Here is a 23,169-nt window from a genome sequence, read left to right on the forward strand (position 1 = left end):
ACTGTGCATATACGTTACTTACTCTATATGGTTCTAAATTTCTCTTTAGTCACTCACTTGGTTCTACAGATAATTTTTTAGTTTCTAGCAATTGGTCAGCATATATCCTAGGGTTCACAGTAACTAATTTAATTTTTAAATTTAAAATTTAAAAAAATTTTAATTTTAAAAATTAAAAAGGATATATTTGAGAGATAGTGCCAAAATTCATAGGATTTAGTGGTGAACTACATGTGGAGGGAGGGGAAAGAATTCCAGGATGTCTCATATTTGGGACATTGAGTAGACTGCTGGTGCAATTACCTGAGAGATTAGGAATACAGGAAGTGGAAATCCGTGGGGACAGATAATGACTAGCTTTGGGGATGGTTGTGGCTATCTAAGCAAAGCTAATCAATAAGCACCTGGCTACAGAGCTGTGCTGTCCAATGTAGTAAGCACTAGACACAAATGGCTACTTAAAGACAATAAAATAAAATTTAAGGCCCTCAAGTGCACTAGCCACATTTCAAGTCAACAGCTATCTCTAACCATTGGCACTGTACTGAACAGTGCAGACAAAGAACATTTCATTTTGTAGAAAGTTCTGTTGGGTAGGGCTGGTCTAGATCTTAAGAAAAAGGGTGAGGATGCAGACAAGACTTAAGAATGCTAAGCACTCATTTGGTAATTGAAGCTACAGTTATGGATGGGATACCCCAGGAAGAGCAATATGAGAATAAAAGGGTAAAGAAGGAACCCTGGGAAAGATCTATATTTAAGGGAAAGGAAGAAAAGTAAGAGGCTACTGAGGGATACTGGGAATAAGTAGTAGGAAGGGGAAGAAATAAAAAAGGAATCTTGAAATGACTCAGATTTTCCAGGCTACACTTTAATATTAATTTCAGCTTTGTGTATCAAAGATGGCAAGAAGGTGTCACCAGGTTTGTACTGAATCATGAGTTAAGTTCTGAGGGCAGAATGTTTCAATGTAGCAATATTATAATACCTTACTTAAGTTCAAGGGGTTCTTTCTTTATGTCAAAGACATCTATCTTTAAGCATAAAATTTTATGTTTCACTGATTTATCTGAAAATTAAGAAGAATTAGTGGAGAAATTGCTCATCATCAACTAGTAAGTCTAATCAGAAAAAAATGAGAATTTTTTTTGACTGAAGAGATTTATTAAGACCTGAAAAAGTTGAAACAGGGGTAAAGGTTCACATTTAAAAATTAACTCATCAGGTAGCTAGGAAATTTGGTTTATCAAAACTACCCTATCGATCTTATGCTTATAAACCGATAATGCCACACACCTGGATGAACTATTTCAAGCATATTCAGCCGTACTTCTCGGGAAAGTCTCATGGCTCTCTGCCTTTGAATTTGCAGCTGTAATCTGTGGTCCTCTTCTTCCTTCTGTCTACTTAGCTTCATTAACATCTTTGTTCGTTTAGATCTATGACGGAAACATTAAGTACACATAATTTCCATAATCATATATCTACTCAAGAAGTATATCAAAAAAGGCTTAACCTCGCTAGTAATCATATAAATACAGAGAGCAAAAAAGTTTTTTAAATAAATATTTCAAAGAAGTACTTAATGGATTTTGTTCATTTAACTCAACTAACATTTATCTGAGTGATTGCTGCCTATAATCACTGTTCCTAAGGCAAACAAAGAGATACAGTTATGCCTTTGAGATCAGTTTCAAGGGGAAGTTGAAAGGTAGTGGAATATGCCACTTTGGCATAAACACTGTTTTGAGCTGGAGGCAAAAGAGAATGATGAAGCATAGAAAGAAGTCTTCCCAGAGTGTCTCTTAATTGACTAAAAGCAGAAACATCTGAGAAATGACTGTCACAAACTTTTCCTCCCAAGGTTTGGCCATGAAGATGGAAAGTTATGCTAAGACAGACCTGCACAAATAACACATATCTTTCATTAGTTAGTTCCCCAACATATTTACTTTCCCCAATATACTTACCTTCCCACAGTTCACTGTCCTTAGAAGCCTAAAACCCTTTTCACCTGTCACTTCTCTATAAATTATTCTTTATATATATAATATATATATATTATATATAAAATATATATATAATATATAAAATATATATATATAAAATTAAGCCCAAGTTCTTCTCTTTTTTTTAGGTAAGAAGTGGATTTATTTAGAGAGACACATATTACATAGACAGAATGTGGTCTGTCTCAAAAGGCTACAACAACCCTGGGAGAAACACATTCCACGGACAGAGTGTGGGCCATCTCAGAAAGCAGGAACTATATAAACCCAAATTCTAACCACCCCTTGTAAGTTATGCATCATGTCAGGTTTCTTCCATGTTGTGTGTGCTTCACAAGTTAAATTGTTTTTCTTTTGTTAATCTGTTTTTGTTTCTGTCAGTATAGTCTTCATGACCCCAACCAATGAACCTAAAATAGATGGAGGGAAAAAATTGTTTTCTTCCCCTACAAGTAAAACAAATAAGATAACTTAAATACCAGCACCATATTAGAGGCAGGCAAATTGTGAGCTTTCCTGAGGGTAACTGAGATGGCTGTTAGCTGCTTCAGAAAACCTTGCTGAGGAAAAGGGCAGAAAACGAAATTTTAACAGAAAATGAAGTTTCTGACCATGAAAAATGATTAAATAAAAAGAAAGCCCCACAAAAGTGCTTTAAAAAGAGTGTGACTATAACAGAATACCCCGTTTAATCCGAAGCTCTGATGAATCTCGGTCCATGATTATGAGTGGTGGGTAGTCCCTCCCCCAAAATAACAAGGGAGAGGGAAATTACTCTGAGATAATGACCTAACCACAAAGAGACAGAAATAACCTTTGCAGAAAGCCCAGCTACAAAGGAAGTAAAAGAATTTTGCATAAACTGTTGCAACTATTAGAAGAGAAAAGGTGTTCAAGCCTGGAGCGAACTGGAGATTAAAAAATTAAAAACTCATTATAATGTGAGATTTAAGTAATTTTGGCCTCATGGAAAATGCCTTTTAAGGGATATATTTATAACCACTCTGGTGTTGCTACATAAAGAAATGGAATTTCTAAACAGTGGACTATTAATTAGATTCCATAGATACACTTCTAAGTGGACAAAATCTGTAATTCTAGGATACTTGTAAATAGAGATTTTTTAATATTGCAAAGGAAAATAGGCAAATTTGGCAACTACTGTAAGACTAAACATTAAAAGTCTGAATCCATGGCACAGGGGCACCTTTAACTGTAAGATGATGTACAGCTGAAAATGATAGTAGGTAGAATTCATGAGTGGTAACTATTCTACCTGAGTTCACTACAAAGGTAAAGCTAGAACATCTCAGGATCTTGTAAACAATATATTGTGACTCTCAAAATATCCATCATTTCCCAAATTTATTTCACCAAAGAAATAAATAATATTTTTAAAGAAACAGCAGGTAAGATACACAATAAACTTTGAGCAATGCCTGAATGGATTCTACTTGCCTCTTATGCATACTATTTATTTAATAGATCTGTCTGCCTAATTAGATATGTAAATCTTCAATGGCAAAAAATGTGCATTTCCCTCCCTACCACATTCTCAGTGCCCAGTAACATGCTAAAAAAATTTATATTATTTTACTCTTGTGAGTTACACAGACAATTATCTCACCTTATAAATGGGAAATTTGAGGCTAAGGGAGGTAGGGAAACTTGTCCAAGATCATTCAGCCCATAAGTTGCTAAGGAGGGATACAAACTCAAGTCTGTTTAACTCTCCCAATACCTAGGATAGGCTCTGGAATATATTAGGCACTTGAAACATGTTTAAAAAATTACATGTTTAAAAATTCCCTTGGTGGCTTTTTTGCTACCAATGAAATTCATGCCCAATGATATTAGTTAACTTTTTAAGTCTTCTCTGAAGGAAACTTTTACCAATGAAATGAATGTCCATTAAGGGACACAGCCAGAGTGGCTTCAATACCTACCACTAATCCACACAGGTTCTTAGAGGCAACTGAAAGAAAACACAGATACAAACAACTTAGCTCCTAACGTCATTAATGAAAGCAGGGCCATCTCACAGGTGATTCTTCATGCAGCCTATTTTAGTTCACTATTTTAAAACATGTTTGTAACTGAGAAACACAGCTGCAGTTATTAAAATAGTTTCAGTTTTCTTAAAAAAACACTGACTTCTGGAATATGCAAGTGACACTTCAGTGAACTAAAATTTAGCTTTAAGTTAGGTTTTTGAAATCATCTCTGAGATGGCTCCAATTTATCAGCAATGACCTAGAAGCTAACTCCTATGTGGTGGCGTGTGTGTATGTTCTTTTTATTGCCTCTAAGAATCTAGATGTAGTCATGTAAAAACTGGGCCACGTCTTCATTATTTCATTTTTAGTCTACTTGAAATAGAGATAAATGACAAACTATGTCATATGTCAATGGCCAAATCTCTCCATGACAATATTTACTGAGGAAAATCAGGTTAACATACTTAAGCTTTTTAATATTCATACATATTTTTACCATAATTACATTTGAACAATTATGGCAACTTTTGGTTTTAAGGGTTTAATGAGATATTGACCATTATTGGCTCCCTCTGTAGACCTGGCTCACAAAGTCTTAAGTGAATAGGATTATTTATTTGTTACATTAGATTCCTGTTTTATGTTATGTCCTCTGCTTTTGAAAGTATAAGGTTAATGAAGTGCTGGCACTCACAAATGTATGAAGCAAGAATGAAAGAAATACACTAGAATATTGAAAAAGAAAAAAAAGAACTCTTTAAGTTTTCTCTTTTAAGTTTTCAGCTATACTCTAATAAGATATATCTAGCCCTCTCAGGGAGCAGGCAACAGCACCCTACTCCAGTACTCTTGCCTGGAAAATCTCATGGACGGAGGAGCCTGGTGGGCTGCAGTCCATGGGGTCGCGAAGAGTTGGACATGACTGAGCAACTTCCCTTTCACTTTTCACTTTCATGCATTGGAGAAGGAAATTGCAACCCACTCCAGTGTTCTTGCCTGGAGAATCCCAGGGATGGGGGAGCCTGGTGGGCTGCCGTCTATGGGGTCGCACAGAGTCAGACACGACTGAAGCGATTTAGCAGCTGCAGCAGCCCTCTCAGATCACCAATCCTCTCACCCAAATTTTTTACCTGAAACTCCTCTGCAAAGTAATCACAGCAGATGGAAGCTTCTTCAATCTCTTTCTAGTCTGGAAACCCTTCCAATAAGCTTGAATCAAGCAAGCTGCTTTATGTTGTTTCTGAAATTAAAGACCAGAATTAATTTAAAGACATCCCTAGGCAAGTTGTTTTTAGAATTTTACTTCTTAAAATATCAGCCTGGGCAAGTATTAATCTCCATCTTTAATAAGTTGAGCAGAAGGCAACATTTATATAAACGCAGGACAGGAACAGCCTAAGAATATTAAACCTCATCTCCCAAAGGAGGCTCAGTTAGGCAATATCTAAAATGTATTCAAGATGCAGTCTGGTCAGCTTCAAATTCTCCCTGATTAATATCACTTCCATTCTCATTACAAGGATTTCACAATTTTGCTTATTTAATGCTTTAACATCTTTGCTTCACTTCTGATGCTTAGCTTCACTTATTCAAAGATACAAGGATACAAAGGACTCTGTATAGATTTTAAAAAAAGGCTCTAGAGTGAAAAATTTAAACCATAAAACAACTTCTCTCATCAAACTATAGCTGCTCTGGATTTTAGGGGAGAATAAGTAAAGGAAGGGGGAGACAAAGCAAATACAAGATTCAGGAGACTACTACTAGCCAGTATTTTCAAACTAAAGTGTTTACTGAAATTTTAGTAAATATCATGCAAATTATTTTTATAATTCAATACCTGGTCTTCTACTTCCTGATAGGCCTTAGGGCTTAAAAGACCAATGAGCTGTCTAAGTTCTTGACTAAACTCTGTCCCAGGTTCTTGTTTATTTAGTAGACTTCTAAGTCCTGAAATGGAATAACAAAAGCATAGCTATTAATAATAAAATATGATTTTATTATCTTATCAGAATTAATTTGAGGTTAAAATGTCTAGTTTAGAAACAAATGAAAATAACAAGATTAATCACATGATTTTTCTTTTTCCTTTTCTCAAAAACTTCTAGATAGAGGTCTTTAAGATTTTCCACTGTCCTAAGAGTTCTGGGGTATTCACTTGTGAGATCTGATGCAAAATCTGCTTAGTCAATCTCTTTAATTAGAAAAAACAGGGAGAGTGGAATCATTATGGTAAGTCAAAGGGTAGAGTTATATATATATATTTTTTCCTGTTCCAACATAAATACCTTACATGAGAACATTTTAAAGATACTGAATATATACTGAGTAAATGCCTATCCTGTGGAAGTACTGAAACAGGCTATTAGTTACTATTAATTAAAAGAAGTCATTATTAAATAAAAATATCAACAATGTATGTGATATGGGGTTAATTAATAGGCTCCTGAGCATTTATTATAGAAGTGTTATAACATTAAAATACTGCACTTCCATCCCAAATTAAAACTGAGTAGTAATGTAAGTTACAAAATAAGTACTATTTCGAAGGCATGTGAGCGTGTGAAGTCGTGTGAAGTTGCTCAGTCGTGTCCAACTCTGCAACCCCATGGACTGTAGCCTACCAGGCTCCTCCCTCCATGGGATTCTCTAGGCAAGAGTACTGGAGTGGGTTGCCATTTCCTTCTCCAGGGGATCTTCCCGACCCAGGGATCGAACCCGGGTCTCCAGCATTCCAGGCAGATGCTTTAACCTCTGAGCCACCAGGGAAGCCCATTTCTAAGGCATGGAGGAATGATTATTATAATGTATGTGTGCAATACACATAAGCAAGAGAATGGGCTTGGTGTACAACTGGGCTTCCTTGGGGGCTCAGATGCTAAAGAATTCGCCTGCAATGCAGGAGACCTGAGATCCCTAGATTGGGAAGATCCCCTGGAGGAAATGGCAACTCACTCCAGTATTCTTGCCTGGAGAATACCCATGGACAGAGGAGCCTGGCGGGCTACAGTCCAGGGGGTTCCAAACAGTTGGACACAACTGAGTATCTAAGCACAGCATAGGAATATATGGGTCTTTCCATGTCTTCTACTTTAAGACTCAAGTTCTCAGCAGTATTAATAACTGTAAAATATCTTGAGGAAACTAAGTAAGTTCTACTGTTGAGAAAAGAAAGGGAGACAGATTAAGATAGAATTCCTTTATAATGAACTCTGTTGGGCATTCACATTTCTACAGAAGAAATAAAATTACAGAAATAATATGTATCTAGCATAGTATCATCTAGAGAGCTTTATTACTGGCACTTCTCTCCCACAAAGTTCACAGTAATGACTCAAGTAAGCTAAGTCACTCACGTCTGTGTGTATTAAGTCACTTCAGTCACGTCTGACCGACTCTTTGCAACCCTATGGACTGGAGCCTGCTAGACTCCTCTGTCCACAGCATTTTCCAGGGAGCAATACTTGAGTGGATTGCCATGCCCTCCTCCAGGGGATGTTCCCAACCAAGGACTGAACTTGTGTCTCTTGTGTCTCCTGCATTGGCAGGCGGATTCTTTACCACTACTACCTGGGAAGTCCATTAAATATATCACATTGTATTCTAATTCTTGAAATTTTATATACAATATAGTTAGTTGCTCAGTCTTGTCCGACTCTTTGTGAGCCCATGGGCTATAGCCTGGCTAGGCTCCTCTGTCCAAGGGATTCTCCAGGCAAGAATACTGGAGTGGGTTGCCATTTCCTTCTCCAATATATAAGATAAATTATTATTATTAATATATAGTATAAGATACTTAATGAACTAGAAACCTATTTCTTGACCATACTGAATAAGAAAATATACTGTAATAAATTCATGACTGCCTAACAAAGAAATAAAAACTCACATTAAACTTTGCTTAGCAGTTGGAAAAAAAAAAACAAACAGTGATTTTGGATAAACCACCTACATGTTCCACACTTATTGTTTCCACTGCTATATAATGAGGATAGCAAACATCTCACTGGGTTGTTATGAAGATTAAATATTCTAATACACATAAGGTATGCAGAATAGTATCTGACATAGAGTAAATGCTCAATTAAAGAAAAGCTATCATAAGGTAATGGTAATACACTGAACCCTTTCCTTTTCAAGTTTCTGAATTTTTATTCACATGATTTTGGGGGTGATGGGGATTTTTTTGGTCTTTGAGGAAAGGCAGTATAGGAGGTAAAGAGTAATTATTAAATGATGTAAAGATTAAAAGGCTGTCAAGCTCTCAAGCAAAGCTCTATTTTCTCAATAAAATTAGGGAAGATCACTGATCTTTTCGGTCCTTATGTTATTACATATATGGCACATTCAACACACAATCTTTTGTGTCGAAGGGAGCAAATTATTTATTGTAACCTCTTCAATAAAGTATCATATGCCATCTGTTGAGATATGAAGATGGCTGGATTATATAGTTTTTCCCCTGAATTGTTACCTGTTGTGACAGAGTTTTTATCTGCACACTTTAGTTAATGACTTTTTCCAACACAGGTATTTTGTTTTCCATATACCATCAATAAAAATGTTCTTTTTAAAAATCTCAAGAAAAGAAAGAATGTATTACCTTTATAGCAGGCACTTAGTCTCAGTAAAATCAAAATTTCCTGATGGGATTCAGCCATCAACAGTAGTAGCTTTGTAGCAGTACCTCTTATGACTGGACTAGGAGTTGATAAAAGTTTGTAAACAACTTCATCTAAAATTGAATGAAGGATTTTCCCTTCTATTCTGAGTAAATCACCGCTAATAGAATAAAAGAATAAAAAATGTACCATTACTAAATGATGCATCATTATCACAACAAATTAAACAAAAAAGGTGCAGCAACTTAATGTCTATGGCCTGATCCAGGAAATTAACCAATATTTTAAGTGGCTAGCTTAGTTCCAACAATACATCACATTACATCAACTAATTGAATTCTTATTGTATGTAAGCCACCATGCTAAGTAAAATAGTGAATACAAAGTAGTCAAAGAAACCTGCAATCAATTACTGGAGAAAGATTAATGTGCAAAATAGTAAACAGATGGTTCAAAAGTTTCAAGCAATAATAAAAGGAAAATCACAAGACAGTAAGTACATGGTTCATTGCTTAATGATGGATGAAGACAAACATGTTAGAGAAAATCAATTATCACGTACTTAGGAGGAAATTTTTCTTTTAGTATTCCATCATTACACAACAACTTTATGCTGCATTACTGATGTCATGAAAAATTATCTGAAACTTAGAAACAGTCAAAAGGGATTACTAGGTGTCCTTTTACTCACCCCACCAAGGAGTATATGATTTTCTAGGGGTATGTTCCTTTGATTATCCATTTATTACTGATTAATATATTTTGCAATTCTGTAAAAGTAGATATTGCATAAAAAGATGCTCAACATTGCTCATTATTACAGAAATACAAATCAAAATGACAAAGAGGTATCACCTCATACCAGTCAGAATGGCTATCACCAAAAAATCTACAAACAATAAATGCTGGAGAGGATGTGGAGAAAAGGGAACCCTCCTGCACTGTTGGTGGGAATGTAAACTGACACAACCATTATGGAAAACAGTATGGAGATTCCTTAAAAAAAACTAGGAATAAATCTACAGTATGACCTAGCAATCCCATTCCTGGGCATAGTCCCTGAGAAAATCACAATTCTAAAAGACACATGTACCCCAATGTTCACTGCAGCAGTATTTATACTAGCTAGGACATGGAAGCAGCCTAGGTGTCCACTGACAGAAGGAAGCTGTGGTATATATATACAATGGAATATTACTCAGCCATAAAAAGGAACACATTTGAGTCAGTTCTAATGAGGTGGATGAACGTAGAGCCTATTATACAAAGTGAACTAGGTCAGAAAAACAAATGTCGTATATTAACGCATACATATGGAATCTAGAAAGATGGTGCGGTTGAACCTATTTTCAGGGTAGCAATGCAGATAGGACATAAGAGAACAGACTTATAGACATAGGGCAGTGGGGTGGGGAGGAAGGAGAGGATGGGATGTATGGAGAGAGTAACACAAAACATATATATTACCATATGTAAAACAGAGATCCAATGGGATTTGCTGTGTGACTCAGGGAACTCAAACTGGGTCTCTATAATAACCTAGAGGGGTGGGATAGGGAAGGAGGTGGGAGGGAGGTTCAAGAGAGAGGGGACATAGGTATACCTATGGCTAATTCATGTTGCTGTTTGGCAGAAACCAAAACAATATTGTAGAGCAATTATCCCTCAATTAAAACTAAATAAATTTAATTATTAAAAAAGAAGATGTAATAAAAAAGAATATGTATAAACACTAGAATATTACTCAGCCATAAAAATGAATTAATTTGAATCAGTTGTAGTGAAGTGGATGAACCTAAAGCCTCATATACAGAGTGAAAGAAGTCAGAAAGAGAAAAACAAGTATTATATATTAATGCATATATATGGAATCTAGAAAAATGGTACTGATCAACTTAGTAGTGAATGACTTATGGACACAGTGACGCAAGTTGAGGGTGCGACGAACTGAGAAAGTGGTATTGACATATTTACAACTATCAGGGAATTTGCTATATAACAACAGGACCCCAGCCTGGCCCTCTGTGATGACCTAGAGAAGTGAGCTGTGGGGACAGGAAGAAGGTTCAGGAGGGAGGGGATATATATAATTATGATTGATTCATGTTGTTGTATGACAGAAACCAACACTGCACTGTAAAGCAATATTCTACCAATTAAAAAAAGAAAAAAAAAAAGTAGATGTTGGCTTGTAGAAAGCAAATAATGGCAAGGATTCTTACCTGAGAGCAATGCAAACAGACTCTTACTCAACAATATAAATAAACCTTTGTCCAGTTAGAAAAAATAACCATGAACGTTTATAACTGATATTCTCCACTATTCAGCTTTTGTGGAAAAAGGTTCTTCTGGTCCTCTTCCACCCTGTTTACAGATTTTTGACCTTTTTTTTTTTTTTTCCTGTTTTCTTTGTAGGCTTTCCAGTACACCCCTAAAAGGTTATTCCCTAGGATTCCATTTTGGGCCAATTTCTTTTCTTACTCAATACATATTTTTCACTGAGCTCTTCTCTCATGTTTTTAACTATACTTTTTATAGCCTGATAACTTGTAAGTCCATAATTCTAGTCCAGATCTCTTCCACAAGTCCTATTCACTGTCAGTGGACATTTGAGTTGTCTTGTCTTTGACTATTACAGATAAAGCTGCTATAAACATTTGTGTGTACAAATCTTTGCATGCACTCTTATTTCTCTGCCTGCTGAACATATCTGTCTATGTTGGACAAACCAATATTGAATCTGTTTTGGCTAAGAAGAGGTGGCAAGAATACACAGAAGAACTGTACAAAAAAGATCTTCATGACCCAGATAATCATGATAGTGTGATCACCCACCTAGACCCAGACATCCTGGAATGAGAAGTCAAGTGGGCCTGAGGAAACATCACTACAAACAATGCTAGTGGAGGTGATGGAATTCCAGTTGAGCTATCTCAAATCCTAAAAGATGATGCTGTGAAAGTGCTGCACTCAATATGCCAGCAAATCTGGAAAACTCAGCAGTGGCCACAGGACTGGAAAAGGTCAATTTTCATTCCAATCCCAAAGAATGCTCCAACTACCGCACAACTGCACTCATCTCAGTATGTGAAGAGGAACCAGAGATCAAATTGTCAACATCCATTGGATCATAGAAAAAGCAAGAGAGTTTCAGAACAACATCTACTTCTTAACTGTGGAAAATTCTTCAAGAGATGGGAATACCAGACCATCTGACCTGCCTCCTGAGAAATCTGTATGCAGGTCAAGAAGCAAGTTAGAACTGGACATGGAACAACAGACTGGTTCCAAATAGGAAAAGGAGTACGTCAAGGCTGTATATTGTCACCCTGTTTATTTAACATCTATGCAGAGTACACCATGCAAAATGCTGGACTGGATGAAGCACAGGCTGAAATCAAGATTGCTGGGAAAATATCAATAACCTCATATATGCAGATGACACCACCCTTATGGCAGAAAGCGAAGAGGAACTAAAGAGCCTCTTGAATAAAGTCAAAGAGGAGAGTGAAAAAGTTGGCTTAAAACTCAACATTCAGAAAATGAAGATCATGGCACCTGGTCCCATCATTTCAGGGCAAACAGATGGGGAAATAATGGAAACAGTGACAGACTCTATTTTCTGGGGCTCCACAATCACTGCAGATGGTGACTGCAGCCATGAAATTAAAAGATGCTTGTTCCTTGGGAAAAAACTGTGACAAACGTAGAAGGCATATTAAAAAGCAGAGACGTTACTTTGCCAACAAAGGTCTGCCAACTCAAAGCTATGGTTTTTCCAGTAGTCATGTATGGTTATGAGAGTTGGACTATAAAAAACGCTGAGTGCCAAAGAATTGATGCTTTGGAACTGTGGTGTTGGAGAAGACTCTTCAGAGTCCTTTGGCTGCAAGGAGATCAAACCAGTCAATTGTAAAGGAAATCTGTCCTGAATATTCATTTGAAGGACTGATACTGAAGCTGAAACTCCAGTACTTTGGCCACCTGATGAAAAGAAGTGACTCAGAAAAGACCCTGATGCCGGGAAAGAATGGAGGCGGGAGGACAAAGGAACAACAGAGGATGAGATGGTTGGATGGCATCACATATACTAGATGCTTAACAAATCCATATTGAGCTGAAAAAAATCAATGATTTCAACAGTGTTTACTCTGCCTTTCTATTTTAACCTGGGAAAAATTGTCTGTTACTTCTTTTATACTCTAGAACAGCATTGCACTTGGCAAATACTGAGCTTGCAGTCTGCTAAATAAGTACATGATTGTTCAGGCACTAAGTCATGTCTGATTCTCTGCAACCCCATGAACTGCAGCATACCAGGCTTCCCTGTCCTTCACTATTTCCTGAAGTTTGCTCAGATTCATGTCCATTAAGTCAGTGATGCTATTTGATTAGTCATTTATTATCGTGATCCCAATATTCTCCTTCAGATATCACAGTAACTTTTCTTCTCTAAGACTGAGATAGGGCTAAAATCTTAAGTTCTGAAATAAGATACAAATTCGATAATAAACTTTCTTTTACAGTATTTTATACTTTTTATATTCATTGAAAAATACAATGGTAATAACAAACCTTCTTAAATGTCATATACAATTGATTTTAGTAAAACTGATAATGCTTCTCATCAAAAATAAAAAATTCTATATATTTTATAAAGCCAACTCACCTATTGATCTGTAGTATGTTCTGTAGCAAAGTCATGACTGTAGATCCTATTTGAACATTATCAGTTTGCAGTAAGCGCAAGAAATGATCACTTTTCAGTACTAAAAAAAGAGAAAAAAAGAAAGATTATGATTCTATGATGATACAACTGGGATTTACTTGTATTTTCAAAACCAGATCAAAGCATAAGCATTTCTGCTAAACTTCCTGCCTTGATATACTTTGCAGTAAAGTTATACTTGGTTTTTCCATAACCATAATAAGGCAGTTATTCCATTTTTATGGACAGTTACAAATAAATACTAAGCTAAGAATGTATCGTTATCTTCCCTTAAATTAAAAATAAAATATAACATATCCTTAAACTGAGTCTCCTTTTCTAACTGATTTCAGTGAAGACAATCACATTTTCTGTGAAAAAGAGAATATGAAGGAATAGCAATAGTTCAGACGATTATAATCAGCAGCTCATGTACTTAAAAATTTAACTGTTATATAATGTATCATATTTGCTAATACCTTCTTAAATAATAATAAAATCACTAACTACCCAGAAGAGTATTTGGTTTGTAATTTTTAGGTTCTGAACAGCCAGTTATGAAGATCTGGCACTACATGCTTATGCAAGTCACTTAACCTCTCAGAAAATCTGACTTCTTTCCCTGTAAAGCTAAAACTAACAACTCTCTCACAGACTACTATAAAATGTCCTAGAACAGGGTTGTTGTTATGTTCAATTGCTAAGTCATGTCAGACTCTTTGTGATGCCATGGACTGAAGCACACCAGGCTTCCCTGTCCTTCACTATCTCCTAGAGTTTGCTCAAACTTGAGTCCATTAATTTAGTGATATATCCAATATCTTGTCCTCTGTCATCCCCTTCTCCTCCTGCCTTCAGTCTTTCCCAGCATCAGGATCTTTTTCAATGAATTGGCTCTTCACATCAGGTAGCCAAAGTATTGGTGCTTCAGCTTCAGCATTGGTCCTTTCGATGAATATTCAGGGTTGATTTCTTTCAGGACTGACTGGTTTGATCTTGCAGTCCAAGGGACTCCCAAGAGTCTTCTCTAACACCACAGTTCCAAAGAATCAATTCTTTGGCATTCAGCCTTCTTTTATGGTCTAACTCTCACATCTGTACACGACTACTGGAAAAACCATAGCTTTGCCTAGACGGACCTTTGTCAGCAAAGTAATGTCTCTGCTTTTTAATATGCTGTCTAGGTTTGCCACAGCCTTTCTTCCAAGGAGCAAGCATCTTTTAATTTCATGGCTGCAGTCACCATCTGCAGTGATTCTGGAGCCCCAGAAAATAAAGTCTGTCACTGTTTCCATTATTTCCCCATCTATTTGCCCTGAAATGATGGGACCAGGTGCCATGATCTTCGTTTTCTGAACGTTGAGTTTTAAGCCAGTTTTCCTCTTTCACCTTCATCTAGAGGTTCATTAGTTCCTCTTTGCTTTCTGCCATAAGGGTGGTGTCATCTGCATATATGAGGTTATTGATATTTCTCCCAGCAGTCGATTTCTAGTTTGTGCTTCATCCAGCCCAGCATTTTGCATGGTGTACTCTGCTTAGAAGTTAAATAAGCAGGGTGACAACACACTATCTAAGTTTGCCTAGAAACAGTGTAGATTCCTATTAAATGTCAGTTAATAGTCCTTTGTTCATTAACTGACTAGAATTTTAATTAAAGTGGGATCAGGTATGCTGGAAAGGCAGCTCTGTGAACACTATCCTAGCTTCTACACATTTATTCCTCTTTCAATCTCCTGCTGCGGCTGCTAAGTCGCTTCAGTCGTGTCCAACCCTGTGCGACCCCATAGACGGCAGCCCATCAGGCTCCCCCGTCTCTGGGATTCTCCAGGCAAGAACACTGGAGTGGGTTGCCATTTCCTTCTCCATCAGTCTCCTGAGGGGACATATTTGGTTTCTTTCACATACTAACTACTGTTCTTCATTTCTGTTTACATAATCCAATATTTCACTAGATAACATTTTAAAAAATCTAACAACTTCAAAAACCTGATATTATTAAATATTTTTATGGTTTTTTAATTTTTCAATAACAAAAAAATTCTCTGTAGCTGGGATAAGTGTATTTTTCTATTTTTGTCTACCTAAAGATGTTTATTGGAAAAGGCAATGGCAACCCACTCTAGTACTCTTGCCTGGAAAATCCCAGGAGCCTCGTAGGCTGCAATCCCCGGAGTCGCTAAGAGCCGGGCACGACTGAGTGACTTTACTTTCACTTTTCACTTTCATGCATTGGTTATGAAATGGCAACCCACTCCAGTGTTCTTGCCTGGAGAATCCCAGGGATGGGGGAGCCTGGTGGGCTGCCATCTATGGGGTCGCAGAGAGTCGGACACGATTGAAGTGACTTAGCAGCAGCAGCAGCAGCAAAGATGTTTATTAATAACCCTTTAATTCTGAATTCACTGAAATCATGTAGTATGCAGTGTTTATATATCTTTTCTCTATTTTGGAAAAAATATGATAAAATAATTTGTTGAAGTTATTCTACTTTAATAACATTTATCTTATTATAAGATTTATTTTTGGAGAAGGCACCCACTCCAGCACTCTTGCCTGGAAAATCCCATGGACGGAGGAGCCTGGTAGGCTACAGTCCTTGGGGTCGCGAAGAGTCAGACACAACTGAGCAACTTCACTTTCACTTTTCACTTTCATGCATTGGAGAAGGAAACGGCAACCCACTCCAGTGTTCTTGCCTGAAGAATCCCAGGGATGGCAGAGCCTGGTGGGCTGCTGTCTATGGGGTAGCACAGAGTTGGACACAACTGAAGCAACTTAGCAGCAGCAGCAGCAGCAGTATATTGTTTTCAAGTATAGTCAGATAACTATTTGGTCTCCCAACAAAAACTGATATTTGCCAATTTTTTAAAATTAAAGTTTCGAACATGTGTAAGAGTAGTATATATGACCCTGCATGTATTAGTCACTCAACTTCAACAATGATCAACTCATGGCCAGTCTTGTTTCACCTACCCTATCTACTTCTTGCCTCCCATTTTATCTGAAAGCAAATCCAAGACATCAAATAATTTTACCCAGAAATATTTCAATACATATTCCCAAAATATTATGTATGAATTATTAAAAAATAAAATATAGCCATTATCTAACCTAACTAATTATGATTCCCTGATTTTATCAAATATCCAGTCCCTGCTCCCATTGCCATTTTTTTGGTGAATTTTCAGAAGTTTATTTGAACTGAGATCCAAACAGGAGCCACACAATGTAACCAGTTATCTTTCAAATTTCTTTTAACCTATGGGTTTCTACTCTACCCTTTTGCCCCTTGCAACTGTCAACTGTCCTTTGAGCTTCCCAGTTTACTTCTGCTAACTACATTCAGTTATGTCAACTGTCCTTTGAGCTTCCCAGTTTACTTTTGCTAACTGCATTCCTCTGGCATAATGTTTCTCTGACCGTCTACAAATTGGTAGTTGGAGCTCCAGGATCAAAATGATTCATGTTTGAATTTTTGTTATATACATGTCATATGTGAGGTTATAATGAGACATTACAATGAGGCACTTCATATCTGATATCTCTCCTTTTGAGATGTTGACAGTGATGGATAATTAATTCACTAAAGGTTATAATATAGCATGATTCTATCAGACCCTTTTCACTTATTAGCTGGAATATGTTTATAAAGAAAAAATTTTCCTCATCAATATGTAAGAAAAGGCAGTATAAATGATGGACTCTTTATTTATTACTATTTTTCAAAATGAATTGGTTCCCTAGCAGACTCTAATGGTAACTGTTTCTAATTGTGGCAGGAAATAAGTAATAAAAAGATTAGAGAAATGTCAATAATGATTGAATCTCAGTGATGAGTACAGAGGGGTTAATTAAACTATTCTACTTCCCATAGTAAAAAGGTTAAAGTTAATAATCTCACTCTATTGATGTGTTTTAATCCACTGTAGTTATTACCCTCATTACTTTTCAATTTTCCCATTTCTGGCTAGCAGAAACCTCTTAGGCTGGCTCCTGAGTCCTTTTCACAAAATCCTAACAGACTTTGACTGCTTCTTTCCTATCTAGTATTCAAGATACTTCTGGCTTACCTTGCATATTTTCTACCTCATACCTATATACAGTCAGCTATTTCTCCAAGGAAGTGGTTCTTTTGAGAGAAAAACTTACTGGACATTCTATTTAACACCTATTTTATTGGTGTTTTAAACTGACAGACTGACCTGAGAAATATTGTCACTTTTGTTACAGCTATTATTTTGAAAAGGAATATGGCATATTTAAAACTTTTTTCACGTATTCTATCTCCTGCTGTCTTTTAACTAGGTTTTTAGTATTATACCATAGTGTAGCTAAGCACTTTACATTTTGGTAAAATAGTTCTTATAGTAGAGAAGTTTATAATAATATTTTTTTCATAAAGGGAAATGAACAGATAATGTTTCTTTTTTTTAAAAGGAAGTATTTCAGCATGAGAGTAATTGCCTTTGGAAAATGGGAAATGGAGAGAGGTGTGAGGGCCAAGGACTGTGTTTGCGTGTTTTTAAATAATCCTTATGGAACTTGCTGACTCTGTAAATGATATACATGCATAATTCTGAAAGTAAAAAATAAAATATTAATATTCAGCTCAATTTTTACTTTCTAAAAATATCAATGTTCTTATATTATTCCTATACATTACATTTTTCTTACAGTAAATCTTTCAAGAACGTAGGAACACTGTCACACTTATTAAAAATTACTTTTTAGTCTTAAGGAAACATAAAACTAACATATATTTATATTTTTCAATGTAAGTATAGAAATAGCCTATAAAGTAACTTTCCCGTTTAGTAAAATGTCACCATATAGAAGCTTAATCTTACCTCAATAGTTAGGCTGTGAATTAAATCATATCTATACTCTTTACATAAGGATTTCTGACACACTAAGACTAAAATACAACTGTAATCTTTGAAACAAACATAAAAAACTTTTCCCCTGGAATAAACTGTTAAAATTATTAAGCCTTATCTTAAATTTGCTACATAGAAAAAGCTAAGGAGAAAGTTTTATTTTAGCAATATTCCCCTTAATGTAATATTATTGTTAATGTTGTCTATTTAAAGCTGGAATATCCAAATTTGCCTTAACTTTTTGTGTATGGGGTTATTTCAATGTGCTTTTATTTAAATGTATTTAATGAAGTAGATTTTAGAAAAAAAAAAAATCAAACTGATAGCAGGTGACTCTACAATGACTATCAGTTACATTAAAAATCTTTTCTCTTACCATTTTGGATGAGTTGAACATGGCCTCCCAATAGCCAGAAGAGAGAATCAGTCACAACTTCAAAAAAGTGTAGTAATGCATCTTTTTCTTCACCCTTAACACACAGACACACACACATAAGAATTGACTTCACTGTAATTGTTTTAATTAATAAAAAGATAGACTTCTCTCTGGAGAGTCTTAGGACCAGGTTTTTGGATCTATCTTAGCTATTTATGAGGTATATAATCTTGAAGCTTTTTTCTTAATTAAAAAAACTGTGGTTAAGGCTAGTAATACATAACAGAAGTGATTGCTATCCAGAGGTCAAATGGGACAATAGAAGAAGCAAAAGAACTATAAGTTGATACACTAGGGATTTTTCAATACCAGTCATTCATAAGAATCATCTATGGAGTTTTACAAATATTCCTATGTACAGGTTTTAGTTCAAACATATTGTAACGTGAATCTCCAAAGTTAAAAGTCTAGACATCTACTTTTTACACAATTAAGTGGGTGACTAGGGTATGCAGCCAGGGTTGAACATCACTGCAATACGCACATATAGATGTCAGTATATAAAGCATTTAGTGTATTTCAGTTGCAGCTTCTACTCTATGACTCCATGAGAGCATGAGACCATGTTATTTAGCTCTCCAGAGTCCCTTGGACTGCAAGAAGATCCAACCAGTCCATTCTAAAGGAGATCAGCCCTGAGTGTTCTTTGGAAGGAATGATGCTAAAGCTGAAACTCCAGTACTTTGGCCACCTCACACGAAGAGTTGACTCATTGGAAAAGACTCTGATGCTGGGAGGGATTGGGGGCAGGAGGAGAAGGGGACGACAGAGGATGAAACGGCTGGATGGCATCACCGACTCGATGGACGTGAGTTTGAGTGAACTCTGGGAGATGGTGATGGACAGGGAGGCCTGGTGTGCTGCGATTCATGGGGTTGCAAAGAGTTGGAACTGAGCGACTGAACTGAACTGAAACACCCATTATATACTATACACCCAGTGTCTAAAGCAGTTTAAACACACAGTTAAATCAATATTTATCCAATAAATAAATGACAATTTTTTTCTGCTTCTTTCCTTTTGGAAAGTAGAGTGAGGAATTATTCTAGATTACAGTATGTGTCAAAGTGGGAAATAAACAGAATACATTCACACTTCTGTCTTTCCCTGGCCACATAATTTTACTGCCAAGTTAATATAAAGGCCATTAATCTCATCCATGTTCTGAATGTACTATGGCATAAAAGTAATAACAGCAAAAATATGATTGCTATGGTTACTCTTTATAATAATGAAAGCATTTTCTTCCTATTATTCTAGTGCAGGGTTAGATAGGTGCTTACACAGATATGTACTAACAAATATAACAACAATCAAAAAAGAAAGAAGTGTCACATTAGATCAAGAATCCCTTTAGTCCAATAAACTGCCTTAGCCAGTTTCACTGAAAGAAAGGGCACATAATCTTCATTGCTACCAATCTCAAAGGATACTGCTGGGTTCCTAAAATTAGTACTTTCTTTTAAAAGTCCATCAGATAATGTCAACCTTAAATTCATGGCCTCTGAGACTGGTTAACAAAATTTATCCCGAAGTCACTTCAAAATTCTGGCATAGGTGCTTTTCTATTCTTAAAAATAGAATATATGTATGTATGAATGTATGTGTGTGTATATATACATATGTATGTATGCCTGTATATATGTATATGTAAACAAGTTTTCAGTTTAGGCCATAAAATCCTATGTATGTCCCACTACGTACTCTACTACCAACATACCAACTGATTTTAAAATATATATATATGACTGACAAACAACTAGGTAGATAGAATTAATAGATAAGTTCAGTTTTCTTATTCTTTTTTGACAGCAGAAACAGAATTTTAATTAATTTTAAAACCAAAGTCCAAACTGTTTTGTTTTAGTCTGTGCTGCTGATGCCATGATAACCCATCAACAAACAAGTGCTACAGGAGGAACTGGATGGGTGCAGAGGCTGGGCCTTGAAGGCAAAGAGAGCCAGTCCTCCTGCTCAACCAGCCTGTCTATCACACCAGCACCTGCTCCACTGGCACCTGAGTCACGGACTCAGACAGTAGCTTCCTGCCTGGATTCTGGACACTACTTCTGCGCCCTTCTGGGCCTGGGCACTGAATCCTCTTTGTCTTGTCATCATCTTTTTATCCACCAATTTTAATTTCTTCTGTGGTCAAGGGGCCTTCTTTTTATTTTGTAGCTGATTTACTCCCTTTGATGGATATATTAAAAAAATTTTTATCTCTATACAAACACCATAATGTTTCCTAACAAATAGGAAAGTATTATGGAAAGTATTGAAGGACAATATGAATGAAAATAATCTAATTATTACTGCTTTTAAATGGGGAATATTAAAAATGCTTTGATGAAAACATAAAGCTTTCATAATGGTCTGAGCTCTTCATGAGATGGAAATTCATTTTACAAAGGAGGAAACAGAGGCAGAATGAAATCAAGTTATTTGTGTAAGAATCCAGAGTTAAGTTTTTGGCACAGCCAGAAAAAGAAATCAGATCCAGGGCTTCTCTGGTGGCTCAGTGGTAAAGAATCTGCCTGCCAATGCAGGAGACATAGGACTGAAATGACACAGTATGTTATCTGACTATAACAGAATTAAATTAGAAACCGGTAACAATAAAATATCAAGAAAATCCTCAACTATCTGGAAACTAAGCAACACACTTCAAAACAATCCATGGGTCAAAAAAAAAGTACATATAGTATTCAGCATAATTCACTCAAGAAATATTTGTTGGACTGATATGAATCCAAATGTTTTGGCTGAAATATTTTGACTAGAGAGGATCTGAATGAGCAAATAGAAAGTTTACCTTTATTCTTCTTTACCACTGGAGTTAACAAAGAAAGCCTTGAGCTTAGAGAACAATACTTTCCTCTACTATTAATTAAAACAGAAATTATGCTATGGAAATAAATATCTATGGGTGTTGCTCAAAAGTGAGTAGTAAAGCAGATACTTCAAAAAGCATAGTGTTGTACAATATGCTTCAGTCAGCACTGTAAAATTTTCAATTGTAAAGGTTTTTTTGTAGCTAAAATGTTTAAATCCATTACTCTAGTTGTTGTTTAATCACTAAGTCATGTCCAACTCTTTTATAACTCCATGGACTATATAGTCCACCAGGCTCCTCTGTCCATCGGATTTCTCAAGCAAGAATTATGGAACGTGTTGCCATTTCCTTCTCTAGGGGGTCTTTCTGACCCAGGAATTACACCCACATCTCCTGCTTGGCAGGTGGATCATTTACCACTGAGCCACTTTGGAAGCCACTCCAATTGTCCTTGCAGCCAAATATTGCACATCTGAAAAACAATGTGGAATATCATCTCAAGAATTAAACAGTTTTGGCTACAAACACAAACCCCTAAGTAAACAAACATACCTTAGCTGCGTTGATGAAACATGTTTGTAATCGCCTCCCCAAAACCAGAAAATTTTCTACAGCCGATGGAAGTAATTCATTGTAAAATTCTTCTGCATCTTCTCCTGGTTCCAAGCCCACACAGCAATGGCTGAAATAAGAGCATAAGTTTGTGACTCAGTTTGTGCCAATTGCAAATTTTAGACAAATGCTAAGGCTTCTAGACACTGTGTCTTAATGAGAATTTTTAGTATCTTTCTTTTGTTGTCAAGCCAATAAAGAATTTTTAATGGACAGTTAGTGTAACAACTTTTTTAATAAGTGAACAGTGGTGTGAATTTTGCCTGTATTTAGAGCTAGGACATCTATTTTCTAAAAATTTACTTGTCAGTTCTTCAGGAAACAAAATACACTTGGCTCACAATAAAGAGAGAGGCAAGTTTTTGGTGAATGGGCTACACACACTCTAAAAGCAATAGAATACTTTGAGAATTTAACTCGGGAATAACATATGTTAACTGATACATTTTAGACATCAGACAGCTGAAAAATAGCTAGGGTAGTATTAGTCTACAAGGGACAGATTAGGAAATGGAACACTCTAATTTTATACCAATTCTTTCCAAGAGATCTCCTTTCCTAAAACCTGCAAAATATCTGCTTGCATACTCCCTACATCGGAAGGACAAACAGCAAAAACTCTAGCAGACACATTCCACAGCAGACAAAGAAAGGTCATTTAGAGAAATGGTGGGTCCTCTTGAAACCATACATAAAGTCATCCCCTAGGTATGAAATGAGTATATTTAAAAGGTTCAATAATAATAAAGTATTTCTGCAAACTAATACCAAAAAAAGTCCCCAATCCAAGAACAGTCTCTATGTTTGTACTCTATGAGTAAGTACTGATGCTTGAGGCTTGTGTAACAGTTACTACATATTGAGTATACTAAAAACTTAATAGGTCCTTTTTTTTGCATATTGGTTCTGAAAGTCAAGAGACTTACACCCACATGCATCAGTTTCTCTTTTCCCTTTCATTTCTAAAGTTAATTAAAAGTACTATTTTTACTGAAAATGTTAATAAATGAAACACATTTTTGTACATTCATAACTGTGGATTTCTTAAGACGCGTAGTCTACTTCTGAGAGTCTA

General features: G+C 36.0%; 1 protein-coding gene across 5 annotated transcripts in view; it reads right to left on the reverse strand.

The window, feature by feature from the left end:
- Positions 1 to 23,169, reverse strand: part of IQCB1 (IQ motif containing B1) — a 42,303-nt gene that overhangs the window by 12,331 nt on the left and 6,803 nt on the right. For all 5 annotated transcript variants that reach the window (XM_069554804.1, XM_069554795.1, XM_069554831.1 and 2 more), the window contains exons 5-11: positions 22,035 to 22,164; positions 18,590 to 18,683; positions 13,298 to 13,397; positions 8,610 to 8,788; positions 5,847 to 5,956; positions 5,137 to 5,246; positions 1,297 to 1,439 (exon numbers count right to left, since the gene is read on the reverse strand). In XM_069554804.1, coding sequence (XP_069410905.1) covers positions 1,297 to 1,439; positions 5,137 to 5,246; positions 5,847 to 5,956; positions 8,610 to 8,788; positions 13,298 to 13,397; positions 18,590 to 18,683; positions 22,035 to 22,164 — 866 coding nt within the window. The remainder of the gene's footprint in view (positions 1 to 1,296; positions 1,440 to 5,136; positions 5,247 to 5,846; positions 5,957 to 8,609; positions 8,789 to 13,297; positions 13,398 to 18,589; positions 18,684 to 22,034; positions 22,165 to 23,169) is intronic.

This window comes from Ovis canadensis, chromosome 1 (assembly GCF_042477335.2).
Source record: "Ovis canadensis isolate MfBH-ARS-UI-01 breed Bighorn chromosome 1, ARS-UI_OviCan_v2, whole genome shotgun sequence".
Lineage (NCBI taxonomy): Eukaryota > Metazoa > Chordata > Mammalia > Artiodactyla > Bovidae > Ovis > Ovis canadensis.